Here is a 27281-nt window from a genome sequence, read left to right on the forward strand (position 1 = left end):
CTGTGAAGGCCAGAATCCTAGGATCTTTGACCTGTGTCTCACTTGATGTCACTCTGGTGCAAAAGCCATTATGTGACCTAACTCTGGTCCCCTACAGATCCTTGAATCACCTGTGGCTTAGTAATTGTGTGTGTGTGTGTGTGTGTGTGTGTGTGTGTGTGTGTGTGTGTGTGTACACGTGTATGTGCATGCACATCATTAGGGGCCACCTTTCTGTTTTCCCGTTTATTAGAATTCTCTTCGGTCCTCAAGCCCAGCTCATTTTCAACACTGCCTGTGTCCCCTTGGACCATGTCTCATTGCTCCTGCATGGTCGTCTGATGTGTGGCCACCAGCTCTCCCCAAGCCTTTGCAGTGGTCCCTGCATGTGCTGGCTGGCTCTTGCCCTCAGTGGCCTCTTCTGGGAACAGTGTCTATGGCGACTGTCAAGAACATCTGCCAAATCATGTCACGCTCAGCCCTGGGGCAGAACATCCGCATTTTCCTACCTTCCAGGTCCTGTTCCGTCTGTCCCCTGGCAGCACTGGCTCTTTTATCTTCTGCTACATGTCACTGTAGTCATCTGTGGCAGCCACATAGCCGCTTACCCTCCTTGGCAGACAGGCTTGGTCCTAACCTGAGGCCTTTTACCTTGATCTATCCTTTTTCTGAACACTCTTTTTATCCTTATTTATATGGTACACTCCATCTTTTTATTTTATCTGTGCTTGCACTGCCCATGTGTGTGTGTGTGTGTGTGTGTGTGTGTGTACATGCACACACACACCCATGAGAATCTCTTTTCTATCTATCCAGGCATTAGCTGGGACAGTTCATGGCTTTCTCCACTTTTTCCTTGGCCTGACATTTTATAACCATGTGCCTAGAGTCTGTGGGCTGCACAGGTGAAGGAAACACAACTCCTAGAAGCCGATGCCCTTTCCCCTCACCTTGAGGGCCCGAGCGTGGATTGCATTGTCTGATTGTCTGTGTGCGTTCCTTCCCCACAGTGAGAGCCGCCGGAGAGCGGGAGCTGTACTCACTTCAGAGAGCCAGACAGTCAGCACAGTCCCAGCACCCAGTGCTGCTCAGGAAGAGCCTTTCAGCAAGCAGTGCTGCGTATTCGTTGGTTTTATTTCTCAGGGTTCTCTAGAGAAGCCGAGCTTATAGAACACACACACACACACACACACACACACACAAGAGATTTATTAGAGTGGTTTATAGGCCATGGTCCAACTATCCTAACAATGGCTTTCACCCCCATGGAAAAATCTAAGAATCCAGTAGTTGTTCAGTCCGTGAGGCTGGGTGTCTTTAGTACACACCGGAATCCTGAAGAAGTAGGCTCTAACATCAGTAAAGGAGTCGACTGGCCAGCAGGAGTGAGAGCAAGCAGGCAAAGAGCAGGTGCCCCTTCCTTCCATGTCCTTTATGTAGGTAAACAGGCTGCCACCAGACGGTGTGGACTGGATTTGAGGTTGATCTTCCTACCTCAAAAGATTCGGATTGAGAGTGAGTCTTCCCACTTCAAATAGTTCCGTCAAGGAAAACCCCTCACAGGTGTGCCCAGCCTCTTGAGTTTTAGTTAATTCTTGATGCTGTCAGGTCACCAACCAACCATAGCCATCACATTAGTCCGTGGGAAGGCATCTGCACCCCTGAAGTTTGTAAAGTCACAAGGCAGGGCAGGCAGAGCTGAGTGGGAAGTTCACACCCGAGCCTCTCAAGCCTTGCCGTTTACCCTTTCACTCTGTGTGAAAAATTCTTGTCTTCCGCCTGCCTCACACCCACCCAGCCTTTGGTGACTGCTCCCTCCAGCTGGTTTCTCTGACCAGGACAGTCATCACCTCTTCTAAACACCTGTAGCCGCTATTTGGCACCACTGTATGCCGGCAGATACTGCGTTCTTATTGCTCCCATTCAACCAGAATGGAGGCCCCCGGAAGGCCATCTCTAACGTGACTGGAGCTTTTCTAGGATGGGGCCCTGTGCTGTAGACACTCAGTAAATATTGGCTGGCTGAGGGATCGACTCCTCAGACTCAGCACACTTCCCTGGAGCTGGGCGGGAGCCAAGAGTGTCGGTTAAGCAGAGCGTCAAACAGTGCAGGTGTGGAGGTTCGCGACTGTGGAAGGGACTCTCTCCCAGGGGGAGCGGCTGGCTTTAGTCACAGCTCCACGGGTGCTGGTAGAGAGGGTCAGCTTACAGGCCCATCATGCATACAGTTGGTTTAGTTCAGTGGTTGGTGAGGTGTGTCGACCTTCTTGCTTTGAGAAAATACCCAACAAAACTCATTGTGGGTTTTTTTGTGGCTCACAGGTTGAGGGGACAGCCTACTGAAGTAGGGAAGCTTGGCAGTGGGAGCTTGGAGGCAGCTGATCACATTGGGCCCTGAGGTCAGGGAGCAGAGAGAAAGACGCTGGTGCCCTGCCCCTTTCTCTGTTCATTAACCTCAGGGATGGTGCTGTCCACATTCAGGGCCTTTCCACCTCAGTTAAGGCTTTCTGGAAACACCTTCACAGACACACCCAGAGTGTGTTTCCACGGTGGCTCCCACCAAGATGATAATGAAGATTGACCAACACAGGAAGACAGTATGGACTCCTGTGTCCTGCCCCTTAGCCAGCCATACACACCTTTTTTATTTTACCCATGAACTTGCTTTTCAGACTTCTGAGATCGGTGGGTATGCAGCCCTTCTGTTCAGAGTAGTGGGAAATACCCACCGAAGACTTGGCTGTGAGAGCCAGTGCCCTGGGTTCTCTCCACAGACCAGCCCTTCCTTCCCCGGTCACACCTCCACCCAAACCTCCGTTCTGAGCATGGGGTCTTCTCTGTCGAGTGGGGTAACCCGAGTTGCACAGTTGTGTATTTTTCTGTTTCCCCCTTTATCCCATTTCACTTGATCTCCAGAGAGACCTCGTGAGGTTTATGAAGTCGCCTCATCCCATTTGCCAAAGAGGAAACTGAGGCGTGGGGTGGCAAGGGGGTGTGTCATAGGCTTTGGGTCTGTGACAGCACCTGCCTTTTTATAATCTTTATCTCAGAGTCAGGGGTGGGGGTTTTGGGGTTCTGGGAGATGAATTCAAGAGCAATGGTGGTCTAACTGGTTCCTTCTCTCTCCAGCTCTGTGGCTGCGGACTGCTTGGAGTGGGCATCTGGCTCTCCGTGTCCCAAGGCAACTTTGCCACCTTCTCCCCCAGCTTCCCCTCGCTGTCTGCGGCCAACCTTGTCATCGCCATAGGCACCATTGTCATGGTGACAGGCTTCCTGGGCTGCCTTGGGGCCATCAAGGAAAACAAGTGTTTGCTCCTCAGTGTAAGTTGGACCCCGTGTCCCTTCATTGTTTCCTGGGTGGGACTCCCCGACCTAAGTCTGTGGAAATTGTTTCTATAATGTTTTGTCCCTAGCCCTAGCCCTAGCTGTCCCTCTCACTTTTTGACATGTGGTCTGTCCGGGTTTGCTTAGGAGTAGGTGAACCCTCTCTGCCGTGGGAACCCTGCCTGTCCCCTGTCTCCCCTCCCTTCCCTGTTAGCACCCACCGCTCGCCATTGCCGCTGTCCTGAACCCATCCGTGTTTGGACTTGTCTTTCCAGTTTTTCATCGTGCTGCTGATCATCCTCCTGGCAGAGCTGATCCTGCTCATCCTCTTCTTTGTCTACATGGACAAGGTAAACCTGCAGAGGGGAGCCACGTGGGTCACACAGCCCTGGGGATAGAGCAGGCGGTTGGGGTGGAGGGGGAGGCACTGGCTAGCAGAACCTGCAGAGTGCTCTGCAGGAGGCCCGAGGGGCCGCTCTAGCCACTTCCCCACCCAGTCTAGAGACACTGCTCCACCATTTCCAGCTGGCCTGGGATGGGCTGGGGGGACAGCCAGTCGCCTGGTCCCAGCCAACTTGTGTTGCCTCGATCTGCCAGGTAAACGAGAATGCCAAGCAGGACCTGAAGGAAGGGCTGCTGCTGTACAACACTGAGAACAACGTGGGGCTCAAGAACGCCTGGAATATCATCCAGGCCGAGGTGCGGCTCGACTCTCTGCGTGGTGTGGGACCGGGCAAGCCATGGGTACCTAGACTGTCTGGGGGGCACCACGCCCACTGGGACATCAGAGAGGACCACCGAATAGTACTAGGGAGGGGTGAAGAGGCGTGCAGGAGGCGGTATGACCTGGACGCAGGAGTGGATAGGTCTAAGGAACTCTAGTGAGTGGTTCACTTCTTGATGAATGACAGAAGTCACCAGGTCATGTTTGCTCAGGAGACGGGCTCTGATATTGAGGGGAATACAAGACTCTGTTCCCCGATGAGTACCCCACCTAGACCCTGGGAGGGAGTGGCGGGTGGGTAGACTGGCAATCAGCTTGGGAGGGCCCATGCCACAGAAGAAAGAGCTTAAGGTGCCAGTGAACAAATCTCCTGTCCCACATCGTTTCCAGCCAGGAGGAACAGCAGCCTTGCACCTACCCCCTGCCCTCGCTGGTCTAGGGGCCTTGCTGCAGCTCAAAAAGAGGACAAGAAGACACTCTTTTTCTCATTCCTTTTCTTGGGTGACTGCTTTGGTGGGGTTGGCCTGAGAGAGGAAAGCCTGGGTGGATAGGGACAGCAGTGTCATGTCTGGCCTCCCTCCCTCCCTCCCTCCCCACAGATGCGGTGTTGTGGAGTTACTGACTACACAGACTGGTATCCAGTGCTGGGAGAGAACATAGTTCCTGACCGCTGCTGCATGGAGAACTCCCAGGGTTGTGGGCGCAACACCACCACCCCCTTGTGGAGAACGGTGAGGCTGGAGAACAGTGCCTCAGGCTCACGGATCCGGGAAGCCTGTGAACTGGAGGAATGACGGGAATTAGTTCACTGTGGGCTGGGGAGAGGGGTACACTGGAGTGAGGCCAGTGGCTGTGTGTGTATGTGTGTGCGTCTGTGTACATGCACATAGGTACATGTGTGCTGGCTCCACAGTTGGGAGTCAGAAGGTGAAGGATTAGATGGGTTGAGGCTATGCAGCTGCGTTTTGCAGTTGGAGCCTGGGGGTTGGAGTTGGATACTGGGGTGGGTGTAGTAAGGTACTGGAGTTAAGGGAGCAGATGGGCCTAAAAGGACAGGGCTAGGCCACTGGGAGCTCAGCACTCAGCATTGTACCAGGACCTTAACCCGTGGTTCCCTCCCCAGGGCTGCTATGAGAAGGTGAAGCTGTGGTTCGATGACAACAAGCATGTGCTGGGCACAGTAGGGATGTGCATCCTCATCATGCAGGTGAGGGGAGACGAGGGACCCCGACCTGAGCAGGATGAGAGCCGAGCAGGGGTGACCTGGTGCTTACACGGCCTAGTGTGTGAGGTGTGCAGTGTCCAGGCCCTGCGGGGAAGCCCCTGCCATGCTGCAGAGTTCTGAGCGAGGTCACAGGCACTGAGCAAGGTGGTACTCAGGCCTAAGTGGGGGCCCTGGACTAGATGTTGGAGCCAGTGTCATCCGACATGCTCTCCGTGAGAGCCAAAGGTATGCAGTGTCCCTGAGTCACCGACTTCATACATGGGACATGTGGCACCTTGGGTGAAGCCACTAGTGGCCTCTGCCTGCACATCTGTATCTCTACCGGTTTTCAGGATTCTGGTTGAGGAGCATAAATGAGATTTAATGTTGTTCAAGACACGTACACCCACAGAAATCACCCCATGTGTTCCAGCCCCAAACAGAAAGTGCTGGCAAGAGTGTTAATGACTCCTTTTGCTTCCTTCTTCCCTCTCCCACCTCAGCCCCTCTTACCCCTCTGCCTTCTCCCCAGGCCTCTGAGATGTGAGGAACTGGGAATCCAGGGTTTCTGTCCGTGCAGCTCAAAGGGACTGAACTACATCCACCTATGTGCAGTTCTAGGCTGGGTTCCCAGGGTGGTCTCCTCCACCGTGTTTTCTCTGCTTCCTGGCACACCGGGCTATGCACATTTTTGCGTTAGCCTCTCTAGAGTAGTCCCAAGCTCGTGGAACTGAGGTCTGACCCCGGGCCACAAGAGCAGCCCTTTCAAGTCCTCTCCTTGTCTTTCAGATCCTGGGAATGGCCTTCTCCATGACTCTGTTCCAGCACATCCACCGGACGGGTAAAAAGTATGACGCCTGAGCGTTTGGCAGCGCCTGGCCCCACCCGGACACTGTACGTGTGAGGGGAGAGGACCTGAGTCTGTGTCTCCTGTCTGCCCTCCGATGGCCACCCTGCCCCACCTGCCAGCCTGCTCTTCCCTGCCCACATCCTTGGCCTTGGACCTCTTGGAGGGCAGAGACCCAGGGAGGAGGCATCATGCGGAGACCTCAGGGCTTGGGCACCTGGATCCTGCACCTGCGTATTTGCCAAAGACGCCAGGGTGGGCAGGGTATCAAGGAGGAAGCCCCTGCGTTGATGGGTTGCTGCCCCCGCCCTTCCTCACACTGACACTTGCCCCTGTGTGGGATGGAGAGTCTGCCCCACCAAGGCCACCGCCGTCCATGGCTGCCCAACCAGAGAAGCGGCCAGGGTGCAGTGTGGCGCCACCGGGTCAGGCTCCCTGGAGCACCCTGTCTGCGTTTTTATACTATAGTGTAACTTTTTTTATTTTACTCTGATTACGATTATTCAGGAATATTATCTCTCAGCTAAGTTTAGGGTTAGCTTCCTGATTTGTAACTTTTTACTGTGTTGATTTCCATAATGGTTTGAGTTTCCTTTTCCTGTGCGTGGGGGGTGGGTAGGGAGAAAGGACCCCGTCTGCTTTCAGTGAGGACACACCACTGTGCGACACTCATGAGACTCTAAGGTGAGGAGGGCCAGGCTTTCCCGCAAAACTCACCTGGAGGGAGAGGGTGCAGCTGTGCTATGGGGCCCGGCCAGGCCTGGCGACTGCGGATAGGGTCCGAGGGGGCAGGTGTGATATAAAGCATGGCGGGGCATCCTACTCAGGGGTGACACGGTGGTACCTGAGCTGGGGAGGCCACATCAGGAGGGGATGCTCAGGACAGGGAGTCATGAAATGCTTTGCTGGGGCGGGGGTGACAATCAGAACAGTTTGCGGCATTTCCTTTCTCCTCCCTCAGTCCTCTGCTGACATCCCTCCTGATCCCATACGTCCTGCATCCCAGGTGGTCACTCTTACACATTCCCTGCTATGGAGTCCTTTGGTGCAGACCTCACTCTGCTCACCCTGTTCTGAACAGTGGAAGCAGACATGTCCAGCTGCCCAGACTGAAACAGAGTCTTAGGACTGTCAGGAGGAGAGGAAGAGTTGGCATCTCTGGCCAGCCCCACCAGACTCACTCAGTTGCTGACTGCCCTGAAGGGTAGGGCCACAGGGGGCTCAGGACCCTCCCTCATTATTATCCATTGCTGTCCCCATTGGGTGGCAGGCATTGCATCCCATGTAACCTCAAAGAGACAAGATACAGAAAATCTGAGAAGTCAGGCTCACATTGCTACAGCAGACGTGGGGAGAAGGCTCTCGATCTGGATGCCCTTTGCTGGGCATAGGAGATGGAGGCAGGCTGTACTCCCAGCAGCCCTGCCAGCACTGATGCCCAGTGTGCCCTTCTGTGAACACAGTAAAGGCAAGACTGTGGCTGGCCCGACAGCCATCTGGAATCCAGAGTTCCACTCTCCAGGTGTCATGTGGCAGCTGCTTTTCTTAAGCCATTTGACTCCTTACCACTGTTTCCCACCGAGCCAGGTCTTCCGCCACTTAGCCAGACCGCTCAGCCAACCTGTAACCCCTCTGACTACCTTGAATAACAAGCAAGGCAGGACCAGGGGTGTGGAACTTTCAGTGTGTTCAAGATTCAAGTGTTGGGGGTGAGAGGAGAGTAGGGAGCTCTAAGCAAACTGGACAGAGAGGCTGCCGGTTCCAGGAGATGGAATTGTGTTGTTAGGGGAATGACAGACACCTCCCTGGGAACCCCAAAATACAGAGTTCAGGTAAACCCCTTAAACAACCAGGAAAAAAAAGTGGTACCTGCTACATAATGAGTCTGTGTGGGTGGGGTGGGTGGGTTTGTTTATACCTATTAATGGGCTTTTTAACTCCCGTTAACATCAACAGTACATCTCCCAGTACACCGGAAAGCGTTTGGCCTCCCTGCCACCTCATGTCTCGTGTCTCTAGAGTGCTTCAGGGTGGTACTGGTCCCCAGAGCTGTAGCCGACATCCCCCACCCTCACCAGCTCACCTCAATTGTCTGTCCAGCAGAGCCAGATCACATGTCCCAAACCGCCTTCTTGCTTTAGCTGTGTGTGTCCACATGGGGCAGAGGGCTCCGTGCTCACAGGCTGGGTGTTCTGAACCCCTTGTTTGTCTCGGGGAATGGCCCCCATACACGAAATGGCCACAGCAAGTGAGACCAGGGGAGGTGGCTCGGCTCTTCTCTGATCCTCTTGGCCGTGAGCTCACTGAGGACGAACCCGCCATGAGAGCCTCCTCGCCTGTGCTTCCCTTGCCTAAGACAGAGCTGTTTCCACGGGGTTCCATACCAGGAATCCGCAGACCTGACTCAGAAAGTTCTCTCAGTTTGTAGGTGACTTCATGGAAATGCTTGACGTAGCTGTGGCATTTCTCCACAGCCGACTGGTAGAGGGGCTCAGTGGGCAGGGTCTGGAAACTGCTCTCAGGTGACTGCCAGGTGTCAGGGTGCACGGCTCCTTGTGCCGCTGTACTCTCTGAGCTGGAACAATGTCCTCCTGTCCCCCCGCCAGCCTGGGCCAGCGCCTCAGCTCTCCCCTTGCACATGTTCTGGCCTGACTTAGAAATGAGTGGCCTAGCGTCCATGAAGTGGCTCTTCAAGTGGATGGAATTGTTGTCCCCTCCTCTCTGGCTCCCTGCCCACCCGCCGGTGGAGGTGCTAATCAGCAGGGACATGGCACAGGACGGGGAGCTGGGGGCCAGGTGCTGGGGGTCTGTCCTTTGCCCCTCAGCCCCTTGGTCTGGTGACCCCTCTCATGTTCCTGTTCTCTCATTTCCCTTCCCTCCTCCGTGATGGTGGCATCCTGGCCTCTTCTCCCTCAGTGGGCATCCTGAGGAGTCAGGCCTTTGGGCCTCCACTTGCCTTGCTGTCCCTGGGTGGCCGGAGAGCCAGGAGTGCACGCTGGTTGGTTTCGAATGCACTTTCTGCTTGCAATGCCTTGTCTGCATTTCCTCCATCCCAGGTCCTGCTTTAATGAACACCATGTTTTTAGCATGTTTTTAAATAAAAACCGATAATGTGTCAAAAGCACAAACAGACTGTCTCTCAGTGGTGTGTGTTTTCTTCCTGAGCCATGACCAGGACATATTTATGTAGCTGTTGATGGAGGGACCCAGGGGAGCACCAGATAGTCCCCCGTAAGAGGACCTCGTCTCTTTTCTTTCGGCCTGGGTTTCAGATTTGCTGGGGTGAGTGGATCTCTGGAGAAACCTAACACACACACACACACACGCACGCACACACACACGCACACATGCACACACGCACACACACACATACACACACACGCACACACACGCGCACACACACACGCACACACACACACACACACGCACACACACACACACACACACACACACACAGTCTGGTGACTGATGCAGAACTAATCAGGGGTTTCCAGTGACACAAGCCTTCTGCTGACAGGATGTTGTTCCACCGCAGTGACTGGTCACTCGCAGTTGGCTGGTCCTGTGCTCAGATGTGGGAGGAGTGAGAAACAGGTCCTTACTCCAGTAGGGGAAGGCTATCAGGTTAGGTCCACCCTTGCCCCAATCCCTCTGTTGCTCCTGAAGGTTCCTTTGAGCCTGGTATCTTTTCCAGAAGTGTGGGGACCTCATGGTGTCATTTGGCCCAGGCAGCTGCAGACAGCCTCCAAGAAAACCTAGAAACAAGGGTCTGTGAGGATGGGCATGGGGGAGGCAGATGCATAACGTGACTGGCCAGAAGGTCAACCAATCCTGTGGCCCCCAGTGCTTTCCTGGTGTGGGAGTCTCCTGCTGTGTCAGTTGGGCTCTGGCTTCCGGGTCTTTCTTAGACCGTTACAGTGAGGAAATGCAGGTGAGGGCAGCCCAGGGTTCTCTTTGCCCTGGGTCACTGGGTGCCATTATCACCAGTGAGGCGGAAGAAATGGAGTGAGCAAGCATAGGGGTCGAGAAGCTGAGATGAGGTGGGGCAGCTCCAAACCCCTCTAGATGTGTAGCCGTGTCTTCCTCCCTCAAGGGAATGGCCAGGTTGACACCAGATTGTCCCAAAGCGTCAGCCTGTGGTGGCTTGCTTTCATTGTGTCCAGTTTTGGATAAAGCCTACAGTCCAGCTGGAATTGCTTCTTATGACCCTCCCTATACCTATCCAGAGCAAGGAGGCAGGTAACCTCTCAACTGTTGAGGGTCAACTGGATCACAGGAATTGGCAAGGAGGCCCCTTCTCATCTGTCCATTTGCTCTCACACCTTCCCCTACAGTGTGGCCACATTTGCTGGTATCTGCCAGGTCAGTTCATAGGTAGTGGGCACGGTAACTCCTTTGTTAACACTTTGGGCAAATGGGCCAAACCAGAAGAGTCAGGGCCTTCTGAAGTCTTTTAATGACAGGTCTGAAGTCAAGAGGATGGGTCCCAGTTCTTCTGTTCATGGAAGAGAGTGACTTAGATCACTCTGGGGACCCCTTGATTAATCCCCCATTAGCCTGTGATATGGAAGAGCAGCTTCCCATCTGTGCTCTGCGAAAGCAAAGAAGGTCAGCTCAGGGGCAATAGCTAAGCAGGCCTGGCACATTGACAGAAGTTTCTGTCCCATCCAGTCCTTCAGTGATTCAGTCCCAAATAAACACACAGGCTTATATTAATTATAAACTGGTTGGCCTATTTCTCAGGCTTATTACAAACTAGCTCTTGTGACTTAAATTCACCCATAATTTTTGTCTGTTTTGCCATGTGGCTTGGTACCTTTTCTCAATAAGGCATTCTCATCTTGCTTCTTCTGCATCTGGCTGGTGACTGCATCTCTGCCTTTCCTCTTCCCAGAATTCTTCTAGTCTGGTTGTCCCACCTATACTTCTTGCCTGGCTACTGGCCAATCGGTGTTTTATTAAACCAATATGAGTGACAAATCTTTACAGTGTACAAGAACGCTATCTGGCAACACTGGCACCCACTGACAATGCAACCAGACCAGGGGCAGCACAGACAAGATGCCAAGTCTCTCACAGACAGAAATTCAAACTTATACCCAGTACCTACTACAGGGGTGGATGTCACAGAGCTGGCCTTTGCCCACATTACCAGCCATCTAATGGGGTCACAGGAAAAGCCACAAGATTGCCCTTCAATACTAGTAATGCTAGTAATGGTATTCTCAGGGTTTGAGATGACTGTGGGGGTCAGACAATGACTCTCAATTTTCCCAGTGAGAGCCCTTCTAGAGGAGATACTATTGAGGCTAATAAAGAAATAGTTAACTTGGCCAGGAGTGCAAGGGAATGTCTGGAAGGACAGACCCCTTTCCTCTGAACCAGCTCAACATCCCAGACTTCCATTCAGAAAGAATAGAACTTCTGAGACTTTAAGCCCAAGTAGAGGTATTTAGCCATGGCCTCCAGGGAGATATCTGGCTGCAGATGAAGCATGGTCAGAGGGGACAGACCCACTGTTCTGGTTTAGATGGGAGATGAGCCTCAGGGACTAATTAGATCTGCTGGGAAGGAAACATTGTCACTCACCCCACATCACACTCCACCTGAACAGGCGGGTGACTAATTCTTTGCACTGACAGGTGAATGTATTAGTTACCTGGAAGAAGCACCTTAAGGGAGGAAGGGTTCGTTTGGGCTCACAGTTGAGGGTGCATTCCACCATGACAGGCCAGGCATGGCAGCAAGATGTAAGGGAGGGGGTCATATTGTATTTGGAGTCAGGAAGCCGAGAGAACGATTGTTGGTGCTAGGTTAACGTTCTCTTTTTAACTTGGTTCAGGATCCCAACCTATGTAATGGTGCCGTCCACATTTAGGGTGGGCCTTCTCAGTTAAATCCTCACAGACATGTCCAGAGGTATGTTTCCGTGGTGATCCCAAATCCAGTCAAGTTGACACTCAACATGAACCATCACAAAGAGAGAGTGCAAGGTCTGACCCAGAGGGCAGGATGGGGCAGTTCTTGTGTTGTCGACATAGTTGGATCTCTGTGTGTTTGTATTAAACACCATACTTGCAAACCACTCCCACAAACATTATTCAGGATCCTTCTGACCTCAGACATCTTCCTAAGTTTTGCCATTATTTACCACAGAGAGTGGCAGGGCCATAGTTTGGAAATTGGAAGACCTGGATTCACTTCCTACTCTGCCCCTGGTGTTCATGGGAGCCTCAGGCAGTCTCCGAACTTTTCTTGATTTTGCCATATACTAATTGGGAATGATGCCCATCATACAGGTCTATGAAGATGACATAAAATAATTCATGTTCCACTGAGCTTTATCCAGCATAAGAACAAAATCACAGGAGTTGAGGAGATGACTTAGTAGTTGAGAGCACTTTCTTCTTTGGCAGAGGACCCAGGTTTGGTTCCCAGCCTGCACATGGCAGCTTACAACCATCCATAATTTTAGTTCCAGGGAATCCAACACCATCTTCTGATTTATGTGGGCACCAGGCACACATGTGGTGCACACATGTTCATGGAGGAAAAACACACAGAAAAATAAATAAATCTTTAAAATGTTTTTAAAGAAACAAAACATATCACTAGCAGGAAAATGGCTGGATCGTCATATTAAACAAGACAGAGTCACACAAATATCACACATTTTATCTAGTATTTGGAATCTAGATTTTATTAAAGGACATAAAAGTATAAGGAGGGGACTGCAGAAAAAGGAAAGAGACCAGTGAGGGGAAAGAGGGCACAAAACAGATTAATGGAGGCATGACCAAAATATGACCTAACCTCTTTTTTTTATGCAATGAATGCACACAATTAAAATTAGAGGGACTGCAGAGATGGCTCAGCAGTTAAGAGCACTGTCTCCTCTTTCAAATGTCTCAGGTTTGATTCCCAGCATCTACACAGGAGCTCACAACCACCTATAACTCCAGTTGTAGGGGAAACTGATGCCCTCTTCTGGCTTCTGCAGTTACCAGGCATGTGCATGATGAACAGACACATGCTAGCAAAACACCCACACACATAAGATTAAAATAATAGAAAGGTATAGGCATCCAGCTTGTGCAAATACTGAGTCCCCAAACTAAGGCAGAGGCCACAGAAAACCATCACTCAGAATGAAAGCCAGGGACACAGGAGGTTGATTTGGCGAGAGGAGTAGGTGGAGAGAGAGAGAGAGGAGAGAGAGAGAGAGAGAGAGAGAGAGAGAGAGAGAGAGAGAGAGAGAGAGAGCGAGCACTGAACAGACCTCAGTGGCAAGGCATCCCAGGCCTCAGCTCAGCTCCAGCTGGCTCAGCACTACCACTCAATAATCAACAGAAGTCGGATCAAATAAATGTTGTTCGGACACAAACATAATGACATTGCATTCGTTGACCCTTTAAGCATTCAGCAAGATTGGGAGGGTACTGGGTTTTGCTGAGTCTAATGAGCGTCATGAAATGGCCCGTTGTCTCCTTAAAAAGAATAACAATGTTCTGCAGGCCTGCAGGCCCAGCTGGAAGATTCCCTCCATAAAATATGTCCCCTTTGTACCCTAGGAGACAACAGAGGGCTAAGAATACACTGGAGGTGACCCAAGACATGGATGGGTCCCTCTCTGCAGCCCTGGGCATAGAATAGAGAGAGAGTCGGTTGAGGAAGCTACACAATGCTCCTGACTGGGTCTTATGGTTAAAACCTGCTGCCCAGAATGTTTGTGTGGGTACAGAGTTTTGGAGCTTAGTCTGGGCTGGTTTTCAGTGCAGCCCTGCATCATGCAGTTAAAGTAAGAAGCAGCTCATAATTTGTAGCTTAATGACATCAGGAAGGCTCCCCGCCACACTTCAGTCTTTTATCTGATTCCTGTCCTGTCTTTCTACACTGAATTTCTGGAATTTGGATATAACCTTAATATATGGAAACATATTTCCCCAGCAAAGCACACCTCCCTTCCTGAAGGACTACCATCTGGCCACCCAGGGCAAGCATGCCGAATGTGGTATCTGGTCCTTAGCTTAGGGTTTTCTAAAGCAGTTAGGGATTTTCAAAGTCTGGTGCAGAACTGGGGATGTGGCTCAGTGGTGAGTGTGTCACATGTGGAGACCTGGGATGTCATCCCCTAACACCACAAAACCAGAACAACTCAGAGACCAGCAGCAGTGGTTTATCACTCCTGATGGTGGGAATACCTCTTGGCGCTGGTTGACTGCTACGGTGTGAATCTGGAATGTCTTCCACATGTTCATGTCTTGAATACTTGCTCTCCAGTTTGTGACTCTATTTAGCAGGCTGTGGAGCCTTCAGGAGTTGGAGCCTGGCTAAGGGAAGGACGTCAGTAGGGATGGGTCTTGAAGATCAGACCTAACCATGGCGTCAGTCTCTGCTTCATGTTCAGTCACCATGTGAACAGGCTGCTGCCACACGCTGCCACTGCCACAGACTGATGTGACTCCAACATGATGAACTGAAATCTTTCAGAACTTGGGAACTCAAACAAACCTCTCCTCTCTTAGGTTCTTCTTGCCAGGCATCTTGTCATAGTGATGAGAAAAGTAATGCATTGGCTTTGTTAGATTCTTCCTGCGGTGATAGCATTTTCACCATCTGATGGACGGGATGGGTTGCAAGCTCTTCCTGATGCTGGATGCAAAGGCTCTTCCTGGGCCCACAGCTGTTGTCTCCTTCCTGACGAAGTCATTAGAGTTCCAACCAGAGATAGAGACAGGAAAATGCAGCGCCCTGTGTGTTTATGGCGGGAGCTTCAGCCTCTGTGTGCATCTTCTGTACACAGCCTGTGAGTCAGAGTGGAGAGGCAGTGGCAACCAGAGTCCCCAGACATGACAACCCAGGGCCGCCATGAGTACTGGCATCTGCTAGGAAGTGGTGGCATGTGACAGGCTGGCCTGGAGCCCCTAGGGAGATCTTGACATTGCTGCAGCAGCAGCCTCTTGCTGTCCGCACTCCTTATCTGCTGCCAGGGACATTTCAACAATAGCTGTGAACCACCATAGTGCTGCTTGTCTGCAGTGAGGGGCAGCATGGGGTGTGTCTGCATTTCTGTGCACCCTCATTGTGATACTGAAGGGTGAGCAGAGATCTCACTTCAGTGTGATAGAGGACAACAAAGATGTTGCAGTGGCCCCCAAAGGGAATGGCACCATTAGGAGGTGTGGCCTTGTTGGAGTGGGTGTGGCCTTGTTGGAGGAAGTGTGTCACTGTGGAGGCAGGCTTTGAGGTTTCACATATGCTCAAGTTATGCCTAGAGTCTCAGGCCACTTCCTCTTGTCTGTGAGTTAAAAGGTAGCACACTCAACTCTGTCTTCAGCATCATGCCTGCCTGCACGCCACCATGTCGCTCTATGATGATAATGGACTAAACCTCTGAAAATAGAAGTCTCTTCAATTAAATGTTTTTTCTTTATAAGAGTTGCTGTAGTCATGGTGTCTCTTCACAGCAATAGAAACCCTAACTAAGACATATGTCTTAGGCCAGGGTCACTCCCTAACTCTCAAATACCAGAGGGCTCTGCTATAATTGATCAGGCCCTGGAGCTCCTCTGCAAGGTGGATCCCCTCTTAGGGATTTCCTCAGGTGGGACAATAAGATCTGCTCACTTGGTGAGTGGCCACACCCATTCCAGTTCTCACAATGAGTCTTACTAGGAGCCTCTCAGGTCTCACTCTCCCACCCCCATACCTAGAGTCCCTAAGTCTTAGGGTTCCCCGGGCTCAGTTTACCCTCATCAGACCTCAGCAACTTCTAGAAAGAACTGTGAATTTAGGAGCTAATGTGTTGTTGTTGTTGTTTGGTTGTATTATCTTTTACCTCTGAACTGGTGCCTGAGCAAAAGCATTCAAGTCTGGTTTTCTTTTGTGTTTTTCTGTTTTGTTTTTTAAATTATTACATTTGTGGGAGGGGACACGCATGCTGTGACTTACAGGAGAGGACAACTTTTAAGAGTCAGTTCTCAGACTCATGGAAGCTAGACAATACTCTACTGAATAAAAACTGGGTCAAGACAGAAGCAAAGAAATTAAAGAATTAAAAAATTCAATGAAAACAAATACACAGCACAGCCAAACTTATGTAGCACAATGCAAGTCGTGCTCAGAGGCAAGTTCACAGCACTAAGTGCCTACATAAAAAAGCTGTAGAGATCTCGTACCAGCAACCTAACAACAGCCCAAAAGCTCTAGAACAAAAAGAAGTGAGTACACCCAAGAGGAGTAGACAGCAGGATGTAATTGAACTGAGGGTCCAAATCAGTAGGATAGAAACAAAGAGAACAATACAAAGAATCAATGAAACAAAGAGTCGATTCTTTGAGACAATTAACAAAATAGACAAACCCTTATCCTAACTAAAAGTCTCAGAGAGAATATCCAAATTAGCAAAATCAGAAATGAAAAGGGGAACATAACATCAGATACCAAAGAAATTCAAAGAATCACTAGGTCATACTTTAAAAGCCTTTACTCCACAAAATTGGAAAATCTAAAAAAAAAAATGAATAATTTTCCCAATATATATCACTCACCAAAGTTAAATCAAGATCAAATAAGCAACTTAAATAGAGCCATAACCCCTAAGATTGTTTTAGTACAGAGCTTTATAAGACGTTCAAAGTAGAGCTAATGCCAATATTTCTCAAGTTATTGCACAAAATAGAAACAGAAAGAACAACAAGAAAATAGAACAGAAAGACAAACTTATTTTATGAGGCCACAGTCACCCCGATACCCAAAGCACACAAAGATTCAGCAAAGAAAAAGAATTACAGAACAATTTCCCTTATGAGCATAGATGCAAAAATACTCAATAAAATACTCACAAACTGAATCTAAGAACACATCAAAAAAAATCATCCACCTTGCTCAAATAGGTTTCATTTCAGAGATGCAGGGATGGTTGGTTCAATATACGAAAATCTACCAATGTAATCAATCTGAAAGAAAAAAAAACAAACAAAACCTAATGATTATCTTATTAGATGCTGAAAAAGTCTTTGACAAAAATCCAGCACCCCTTCATGAAAAAAGTCTTGTCGAGATCAGTGACACAAGGAACATACCTAAACATAATAAAGGCAATATACAGCAAGCCAATAGGCAATATCAAATTAAATGAATAGAGACTTGAAGCAGTCCAACTAAAATCAGGAAAAGACAAGGCTGTCCACTCTCTTCATTTCTATTCAATATAATACTTGAAGCTTTAGCTAGAGCAGTAAAGCAACTGAAGGAAGCCAAGGAAATACAAATTAGAACAGAAGAAGTCAAAGTATTGTTATTTGCATATGATATGACGGTATGCATAAGTGACCCCCAAAATTCTATCTGAGAACTAGCACAGCTGATAAACACCTTCAATCAAGTGGCTAGACACAAGATTAACTTTAAAAAAAATCAGTAATCCCTACATACAAATGACAAAGTGAGAACGAAATCGGGGAACCAACACCCTCTTCAATAGCCATGAACAATATAAAGTATCTTAGTAACCAATCAAATGAAAGACATGTATGACAAATATTTCAATGATTTGAAGAAAGAAATTTAAGAAGAAATATCAGAAAATGGAAAGATCTCACATGCTCATGAATCAGTAGGATTAACATAGTAAAAATAGCCATTCTTATGAAAAGAAATCTACAAATTCAACACAGTTTCTTATAGATGTTGAAAGGACAATACTCAACTTCATACAGAAAGCCAAAAACATGGGAAATCTAAGCCAATCCTGAACAATAACAGAATGTCTGGAGGTATCGCCACCCCTGATTTCCAACTATTTTATGGAGTTATAGTAATAAAAACCACATGGTACTGGCATAAGAACAGACAGGTTGATCAATGAAATTGAACTGAAAACCAGACATAATCCACACGCCTACAGACACCCGATTTTTGATAAAGAAGCCAGGAATACACAATGGGAAAAAAATTTTTCAATAAATGGTGCTGGTCTAACTGGATGTTGGTATATAGAAGAAGGCAAACAGATCTATATTATCATCCTGGACAAAACTGAAATCCAAGTGGACTTCAACACAAAACCAGAGACATCACCCCTGATAGAAGAGAAAGTGGGGAATAGTCTTGAATGCATTGACATAGGAGACAATTTCTTGAACAGAATATCAGTAGCACAGGCACTAAGATCTACAATTAGTAAATGGGACCTCATGAAACTGAAAATCTTCTATAAGGCAAAGGACACCATCAACAGGACAAAATGGCACACTACAGAATGGGAAAAGATCTTTACCAACTCCACATCTGACAGAGAGCTAATATCCAAAACATATAAAGAACTCAAGAAACTAGACATCAACAAACCAAATAACCCAATTAAAAATGGGCTGCAGAGCTAAGCAGAATTCTCAGTAGAGGAATCTCAAATGGCTGAGAAGCACTTAAAGAAATGTTAAACATTGTTAGTCATTGGGGAAATGGAAAATCAAAATGACTTTGAATTTCCATCTGTCAGAATGTCTAAGATCAAAGACACAAGTGACAGCTCATGCTATTGAGGATGTGGAGCAAGGGGCACAGTCCTCCATTGTTGGTGGGAGTGCAAACTCGTCTAGCCACTATGAAAATCAATGTGGTTTCTCAGAAAACTCGGAGCTGAACTACCTCAGGACCCAGCTATATCACTCTTGGGCAAATACCCAACAGATACTCTACCATACCACAAGGACATTTGCTTAACTATGTTCCTGGAAGCTTTATTCACAATAGCTAGAAACTGGAAACAACCTAAATGTCTGTCAACTGAAGAATGGATAAATAAAATGTGGTACATAATGGAGTTTAGTCAGCTGTTAAAAAAAAATAGCATCATGAAATTTGCAGGCAAATGTGTGGAACTAGAAAAAAAATCATCCTGAATGAGGTAACCCAGACAGATAACCAAGAAAGATAAACATGCTATGTACTCACTTATAAGTAGATATTATCTGGTAAATAAATGATAATCATGCTATAATCCACAGACCCAGAGAGGCTAAGTAACAAGGAAGGCTCAAGGTGGGGGTGGGGGACATGGATCTCTTGAGGGGGAAAACAGATTTTGTGGGTGAACTGGCAGGGCTAGGGGTAGGAATAGAAGGGATCAGGTGGTGGGAGATGGATAGAGGATAGTACTGATAGAGATGGCTGGAACTGGAAGGTGTGTCGGGGGCAAGGTAGAAACCCAGTACAATGGAAACTCCTGAAATCTATGAGGGTGACCTTTGTAAGGACTCCTAGTAACGGAGGCTACAGAGCCTGAACCAGCCATCTACTATAACCAGGCAAGGCTTCCAGTGGTGGGACTGGGGCACCAACCCAGTCACAAAACCTTCAACCTACAATATGCCCTGCCTGCAAGGGTATGCTGGCACAATGGCATAGGAATAACGGAGGTTGCCAACCAATGTCTGGTCGAATTTGTGGCTCATATCACATGAGGGAGACCATGTTCAACACTGTCTGGATGACCAGGAACTAGAGTCTGGATAGGAGACCTAGGGTAGAACCAAACATGACTGGCAAATAAATAAATAAATAAATAAATAAATAAATAAATAAATAAATTCAAACGATTCCTAATGATGTTCTGCCATACTCATAGATTGGTGCCTAGTCCAGTCATTACCAGAGAAGATGCTTTGGCAGCTGATGGGATCATATGCAGAGATCCACAGTTAAACATTAGGTGGAGAGAGAGCTGAGGTTGGAAGTCTCCATCAGGTCACTCCCCTCAGAACTCAGGGAACCCCACTAAAAGTAGGGAAGAAGGAATTGTGGGGGCACACCGGAAGAGCGTAGGGTTCACAGAGACTGAGGCAGCAATCACGGAGCCTGCATGGGTCTGAGCTAGGTCCTCTGCATATATGTTATGGTTGTTGACTTGGTGTTTTTTTGGCGGGGGGGGGGAGGCTCCTGACAGTGGGAGTGGGGGTGTCTCTGGCTCTCTTGTCTGCTCTTGGGACCCTTTTCCTTCTACTGGATTGCCACATCCAGCCTTGATGTGAGCGTTTGTGTCCGGCCTAATTGAATCTTATGCTGTATTTGGTCTGGGGTGGGGGTGGGGGCAGCAGGTCTGGGGGCAGGGCGAGGGGAGGTGAGGAGAACTAGGAGAAGTAGAGGGAGGGGAAGCTGCAGTCGGCATGTAAAATACGAGAGCAGAATGAAAAATAAGTCGCTTCTCACCTCGGCTTGGTGGCATGTGCCTCTACCCACTGAGACATCTCACCAGCTCCCGTTTTGTTTTTCTTATTTTTTTTATTTTATTACCTTCATTTTGGAAAATAAGGTAGGTCTTATTATCTATCCCTGGCTTGCTTGAAGCTCACTATTGTTGATCAGTCTGGACACAAACTCAGAGAGATCCACCTGCCTCTGCCTCCTGGGTGCTGGGATTAAAGGTGTGCTCTACCACATCTGGCTGTTTTATCCAACCCTGACCCCGTGTGTGTGCGTGTGCGTGCGTGCGAGCGAGCAAGAAAGAGAGAGAGAGAGAGAGAGAGAGAGAGAGAGAGAGAGAGAGAGAGAGAATCCATGGTCCATGGTGCATGTGTGGAGGTCAGGAGGCAGACTTGGGTGTTAGGTTCTCTCCTTTCACAACTGAGGATCCAACTCAGGTTGTCATGTGTATGCAACTAGAGCTTTTTACGTGCGGAGTCGTCTCATATATCCTGAATTTTTTTTTTTTGTTAAAGAAGACTGCTATACTAGCTCAGGGTGGCTTGGAACTCACTAAGTAACCCAGCCAGGCCTCAAACTTTGAGTCATCCTCCTGCCTCGGCCTCTGGAGTACTATCACAGGAGGAGGCAGATTCGGTGGCAGCTCATGGTGGTGGCAGGTGGCAGGGAAATATGAACATATTCACTGGCTGGGAACAGGAAGCTGTAAGCAAACCCCACTTGTTTCAGCTCAGCCCTGTGGCCCAAAGTGCCTGATTAATGACACTCATGAGCAGAAGAGATCCTTCCAGACAAGTAAGTCGTGAGATGATGAATGAGGGGCAGCAGACTTCTGATGGCTGTGGTCAGCAGGCACTGGAGGGAAGCAATGACCAACACAGAAGCTCCAATGGGGGTGCAATGCAGTTGGTGAACAGAGGACCCGGGGTCTCCTTGCAACACCACACCAGCAGAAGGCACTCTGGTGCAAGTCCTTTATTATCGAGTCTGTTAGCACAAGGCACGGAGCTTATGTTGAGGTCAGAGGACAGGTGCATCTCACATTTGGAGTTTCGCTGTAAGCAGTAGCTTAAGGCAGCATCTGCCTTTGTAGGCTATCTGATGTCTCACATCCATGGGCCAGCTAGATCCAGGAGCCCATCTGGCCTCCTAACAATGGGGTCCCTGGAATTTCTGTCAGTACTGGCGTAGGGAAAGAGCAGGTTTCACAGGTGTGTAAGCAGAAGGGGAAGGATGAGGGGGCCTTGATTCCTGGCTAGATATGTTAGAGTGACAGGGGCACCGCAGGGCCACCCCACGGCACAGAGAAGAAGCTGGGATCTTGGAGTAAGGGCCCCCTTTCCAGGAAGGACCAGGCATCTGGTCGCAGAAGGGGCAGGAGTGCCAAGTAGGCTCCGTCGAGAGGCGTGTGCTTGGCTGGTTGGAAGCCACTCGGTGGTTGGTGTCATCTCGCTCTCTCTGTGGACCTACAGGGAACAGTCTCAAGCAGCTCCATGACTCAGGTCAGATGACCTGAATGACTTTTGCCCCTTGAGGGTTCTGACATCTGAAGGTAGCCGTGTCCTCGTGTGCTCCACACTGTGGGTTGGTGTGGTTGCCAGGCCGCGGCATCACTACCACCTGGGAACTTAGCAGACATGCCAACTGTTGGCTCTGGCCTTCCTTAGAGCAACTATGGGTAGGTACCATGCTGCTCTGAAGGCTCCCCTGGAGTCGCTGAGGGTAGAGCAAGTGTAAGACACGTCACACTGGTCACCGATGGCCTAAGTGCCACCCGGAAGTCACAAGATGGCTACGTTCCTTCTGAACAGCTTTGGCTGCCCTCCCTTCTCTTGCCTCTTTGCTCCAGCCCTGTAGAGCCAATAAACAGGGCATTTTCAAAGATGGTAGGGTTCTAACTGGTCCATTCATTCCCTGGACTTCAAAACCCTGGAAGCTGTTCAGAGCGGCGGATTCTGAGTTCCCAGTGGCTCATCACACTGGCCTGCTGCACGTCCTCCAGACAGCCAGAGCCTTTCGGATATGACCATGCAATGGGTGAGAGGGCTCAGGACAGAAGTCACCCTGTGTCCACTCCAGAGACCAGAAGTAACAAATGTTTAATATAGGGGAGGGGGCAAGAAGAGAGAGAGGGTCTGCCTGAGGGGGAGGCTCAGCATCACCAACCAGGGTATCTCCAAACTTGGGGTGGCTCTAGGAATGGATACAATCTGGGGTTCTGTCCTGACCTCCTTATGGGACAGAGAGAGACATTTCACATTCCAGCCAGTGAGCGTCACATGGTGTGGTTCGCATCCACATGGAGGCTGAGCACTAAAGATAGTCCCTGCTCTCACCCCCGACACCGCCTCTGAGTGCGGCCTGGACCACACCTAGGAGCTCTGGCCTCCGTAGATTCCTGATAGGGCCTTGTCATTGCAAAATAAGATGGGTGTCTGCTTCACCTGGGAATGCAAAAAACTGCAGGCCTGGGACATGATGGATGGTTCCATCCAACCGAGGAGGTGGTGAGGCTGCCACTATTTGGCCACACCACCTAGGACACTGTTCTCAAATGCCAACCTGACAGCCGGTGCTGGGGGGAGGGGCTTCCAGCTCTACTTTCTTTGAGTCCCCCTGGCTGGTGCCCTGACAACAGCCATCACCACTGACGTTCAACTTGACCGAGTCTTAGTTTCTTTATCTGCAGAATGGGGGCTATAGCACCCTCCGTTGGTGTCACTATGGATGACATATTGAAGGAGACATGCAGATCCTCAGGGACCATCCCCAAAGCCATGGCGGAAGTGCCGTGGGAGGTGAGGAGTACAGTGCTGGGGAGGGAAAGGGACAAAATGCATGTAGAGTCTTTATCTCCTTATCATAGACTTAGGTTAACCCTCGTTCCCCAAACACTGGCCACCTGGGGGGTTTGGAGGCAAACTGTGTTTGAGGGAGCCACTTTGAGCTGAGGGAAAGGTGACTGACGTTCAGGGTAAGGATATGATGGCTCCAGCTATGTCAAGTTCAGGGCCTGGTGTGGGACCCACTATGTTTGTGCTGACTCAAGACTGAGGATGACATTTTGAAGGTATGTCCAACCTCTGAATAGGGACCTGTCCCTCAGGATAAGTAGGAAGAAATATCCTGAGCATCCATCTGACGGGCACCCCTCACTATAGATTCTGGACTAAACCTGGCCTACTACGTGTTTCTTGTCCTCTAACCCCATCTTGTTGCCAAGGCAGTTATGATCAAGGAGCTCACATTTGGGGCTGTCCACTCACTCTGCAGCTCTGACCAGGGTCAATGAGCCACGCTATCCTGGACTACCTCTGCATCGAGGCTGTACAAATGGCCCCCACTTGTCACTTCTGTCCTCATCTGCCTGAGAATTAAGGGAGCCTACCAAAGCAGATGCTGAGGCCACAGTATCCCTTTGTATACACGACTTCCCTTGTGTATTGCCTCTTCAGGAGCAATGTGGTTTGGGCCCTACATCTTTTGTTTAATCCCCCTCCATATGTCTTATAGGTCTATAAGCCTGGAGATCAAAGTGAGCCTTCGGATAGCTGCAAGAATCTGGGAAAACGGAGGGTAGCTAAGATTTTCTCTTGGTCATAATGTAGTCTAGGATTTTTGGAAGTGTCTTTTTTTTTTAAACTGAGTTTATACAGGCAACCCAGGGCCCTTCAGGCAGGTGGCATAAGCCAGCCTGGGCTCCATGTAGCTCCCAGAGAATCCCAGAGTGGAAGAGGCTGACCCAACAAGAGCCTGATGTTCCCTCTGTTGATGGAATTTTAGGCCTATGCTGGGGCTGCAACCAGTGGCCCTTTGTTCCCTCATGTACGACTGGGAGCTCATCTCCCTGCAACCACTGACCCAGCTCGGCAGGATCTGGGTGCACGGTGGTAAGAACTGGGTCAGATAGAAGGCAAGTTGTAAGTGCTTTTGGTCAACAAGATGCCAACTTGTTCATTGTGGAGAGGTGAGCAAGACCCAAGTGGAGCTGAAGCTGGTTTGGAGTCCTGGTGTGCAAAGCTGCCCAAGCAATAATCAATGAAGAGGGGATCCCCTACGGTCTGTACCCTATGTCTATACTCCCTATGGGAGTAGTTGATATCTACTCCCAACTTTTGATTTTTCTAGTTTTTTTTTTTCTGTCTACTTTAATGTGTGGGGAGTTCTTCCCGAATAGTCTCTATTTCATCCAATGACTAGAGAGAAAAGAGGAGAGAACTGTGTTACTCCGGAATAGTGGAGAAGAAAGCAGAGACCACAGTGGAAGAGAAATGGGGTCATGAAGGCACCAGGAAATGGGGTGCAGGCAGAGTGCCTCTTTCCCCACAGCTTTCTCTCCTTGGCAGCCCTGTCTTAACAGCCCGAGGTGTGGGCCGCTGGAGAAGAACTTTAATTCACTCACATTTTAAACCTGGCATTCTGGGAGTCAATGCTGCGAAGAGGACATGTCACAGGAGGCTGGGGCTCACGACCATCATGTGACCCTCTCAGGTGCCGCACACCCTGCTGTAACCAACCTGCCTCTTTAGTGTCCTGTCCTGGCGGCTCCAACAGTCTGGCCTTTAGCTGCCCCATCTTAGACCTCCCCTGTCCTAGACCCTACAGGAAGGACACGGCCAGTTATTGTGTGGGAAGATCCAAAAACCAGCTAAGTTTTGGGAGGGAGGGAGCTAACTCAGTCTGCCCAAAGTGGCTCTTTTCTCTGAGGAGAGCTGACTGGGACCCAACGTCAGTGGGAATCATACACCAAGCCCTGCAGGAGTCTTGGAAAGACTCTGCCATCCTTCTATTCCAGACTCAGGCATTGAGATAGTGCAGAGGGAACTGAGCTCTGGCCCTCCTGTAGTCCATAGGGATTCATGCCTGCAAAGGGCTCTGGCAGCCTCTTGCCAGAACCATCCCTTGCCAAAGATTCTGGCAGTGAATGATTGCTTCTTAATGGAGAAGTGAGCCGAGGTCCCTGCCCAGGTGGGACTCCCAGGAGCCACAATCACAGGCAGCTGGTGGGCTCTTCATAGGGTCGAGGGAGTCCATGACCCAACTGCTGACTTTGCAGGCCTGGTTCAGGATGTGGGGATGTGGGCCCCGTGTCGGGCAGTCAGCAGGCTACTGGGGCATCCTTTAATAAAAGTGTTGCTGGAGCCTTCGGTGTAGGCAGCAGGTGAGGACCATCCCGCAGATCTGCCAGATGGAGAGGACAGAGAGCAAAGGCGTGAGGACCCCACAGGCTGCTGGCTGAGTGCTGGGAGTCAGTTCCTCACACTGGAGCGATCTCCGCCCCTGCGGACCCTACCCATCTGGAAGGCTCTGCTTTTCTCATAGGACCCCAGGAGATGCTGATGTGGCCAGGGGAAGCTCTGACTTCTCTGCTAGAATGGGCTTGAATCATGAGCCTGGTTACACAACACATTTCGATCCTGTGTGTCTGAGCCGGGGTCCAGAGGCTGCTGTCCTTCCCAGAACCCACCCGGACTGGTCTACTGACCTGTGGACCCAGAGGTTCTCTCTAGACAGCTCTGCTCATCTGGTTCTTCTGGGATGATGTTCCCACTCACACCAGAGCTGTCCACAGCATCTCTGCCTCCTGTTCCAGAACCAAACCAAAGCCCTCCACAATTCCGGGAGGAGCACCCAGTGTTCCTATGAGTGAGTGTGGGGGACTCTGGCATCCTGCCTTCCAGTACCCCTACTGGGCCCACGGGCTGAACAAGGACACAGAGGGTCCCACCTGCCCAGTTTCCCATTTGGTCCCCACTTTCAAATTACAGAGGACCTGTATTCTCCACCCCATGCTCTTTGCTCTCCCACCCCTCAAGCTGCCCTCCCCCCTCTCCTCCTTCCCACCCAGGGATGTCTTGAGGACAAGGAGATGGGTTGTATGGGTTGTGTCAGAACAAGGTGCCCCATTGCTGTCATCCTGATCCTGATGGTGACAGTGTAGTTACTTGGTTTCCACTCTGTGTGTAGGACAGAAGCCCTGAGTAGCATTCACACAACTGTTACGTGGCACAGGGTTGAAAGTGAGTGTCTCTATGTAAGGGATTATCTGGTCTTTCCTTGGTTTATTCTACAGACCCGGCCTTGGCTGTGAAGGCCTGGGTGCCAGTGGAGCTCCAGCCAGAGTAGGACTAGACACATGAAGATGAGCAGAGGCTGAGACAGTTGCCTGTTTGTCAGGTTATCTTCTGGTCATTAAGGACGGATTTATCTCTTCACTTTGCTCCCTGCTCTCCGGCCACAGGCCCAGAAGGGTCAATATCCGAGGTTATACATTCTGCTTTCCGGTTTAGCCTCAGTGCTAAGAGTTGGGCTAATCCACCTGGGGACTCAGGCTCAGAAACCCACAGGCGGCTTAAGAGGTTATCTCCCCTCCACTGGCTTTAAGCAGGCACAGGCACAGTGATCCACAGACATGCGCCCAGGGGCTGTGGCACATTCCTGTCTCCATCCCATGGTTGGGTGCTTTTCCCATGGGTTCTTGGGGTCTTTCTCATGCACACAAAGGGGCAGGTGGGAGGAACCTCTTGGTCTGGTCTATGTGTGTTGTAGGCTGTATGTATCCACTTCTGCTCAGCATGCAATTAACTCTAGATGGTCTTGTAGGAGCTGAATTCTCTAGCATGCATCATGTATTTGAGATGGATCCTTCAACAGTCATAGCAAGTGCATGGGCCTCATGCACACAAATGCATGTGCCTACATACTTCACCCTGACCTCTGTAGAAGGATACACTTATTAATGTGTGCACAGGTCCACACGTGCAGGCATACATGCACACATTCCTCACCCTGAACTGTACAATGTGATCTCTCTCTCTTTCTCTCTCTCTCTCTCTCTCTCTCTCTCTCTCTCTCTCACACACACACACACACACACACACACACACACGCGCGCGCACGCGTTCGCACACAGTCATGTGTGCATACACATCTGCCCTGAAGTGCACAGAGGGTAAAGGCCAATAGCCTAATAGGTCCCAAGTTAGTACTAGTATCTC

General features: G+C 49.9%; 2 protein-coding genes across 9 annotated transcripts in view; one reads left to right on the forward strand and one right to left on the reverse strand.

Annotated features, from left to right (window-relative positions):
• The window catches only part of Tspan9 (tetraspanin 9), a 187527-nt gene extending 178312 nt beyond the window's left edge, over positions 1–9215 (forward strand). For all 6 annotated transcript variants that reach the window (XM_087904173.1, XM_087904177.1, XM_087904174.1 and 3 more), the window contains 6 exons: positions 3109–3300; positions 3579–3653; positions 3901–4002; positions 4627–4758; positions 5151–5234; positions 6021–9215. In XM_087904173.1, the coding sequence (XP_087760299.1) occupies positions 3109–3300; positions 3579–3653; positions 3901–4002; positions 4627–4758; positions 5151–5234; positions 6021–6092 (657 nt within the window). In that variant the 3' untranslated portion in view covers positions 6093–9215. The remainder of the gene's footprint in view (positions 1–3108; positions 3301–3578; positions 3654–3900; positions 4003–4626; positions 4759–5150; positions 5235–6020) is intronic.
• Positions 9216–16782: 7567 nt separating this feature from the next.
• The window catches only part of Tspan11 (tetraspanin 11), a 67861-nt gene continuing 57362 nt past the window's right edge, over positions 16783–27281 (reverse strand). For 2 of the 3 annotated variants that reach the window (XM_085687179.2, XM_048444050.3), the window contains one exon: positions 21244–25464. In XM_085687179.2, the coding sequence (XP_085543305.1) occupies positions 25405–25464 (60 nt within the window). In that variant the 3' untranslated portion in view covers positions 21244–25404. Of the gene's footprint in view, positions 17037–21243; positions 25465–27281 lie in introns of those variants that run through there. The other variant, XM_085687177.2, reaches the window with a different exon arrangement.

The sequence above is a fragment of the Myodes glareolus genome, chromosome 3 (genome assembly GCF_982192425.1).
Source record: "Myodes glareolus chromosome 3, mMyoGla1.1, whole genome shotgun sequence".
NCBI classification, from domain to species: domain Eukaryota; kingdom Metazoa; phylum Chordata; class Mammalia; order Rodentia; family Cricetidae; genus Myodes; species Myodes glareolus.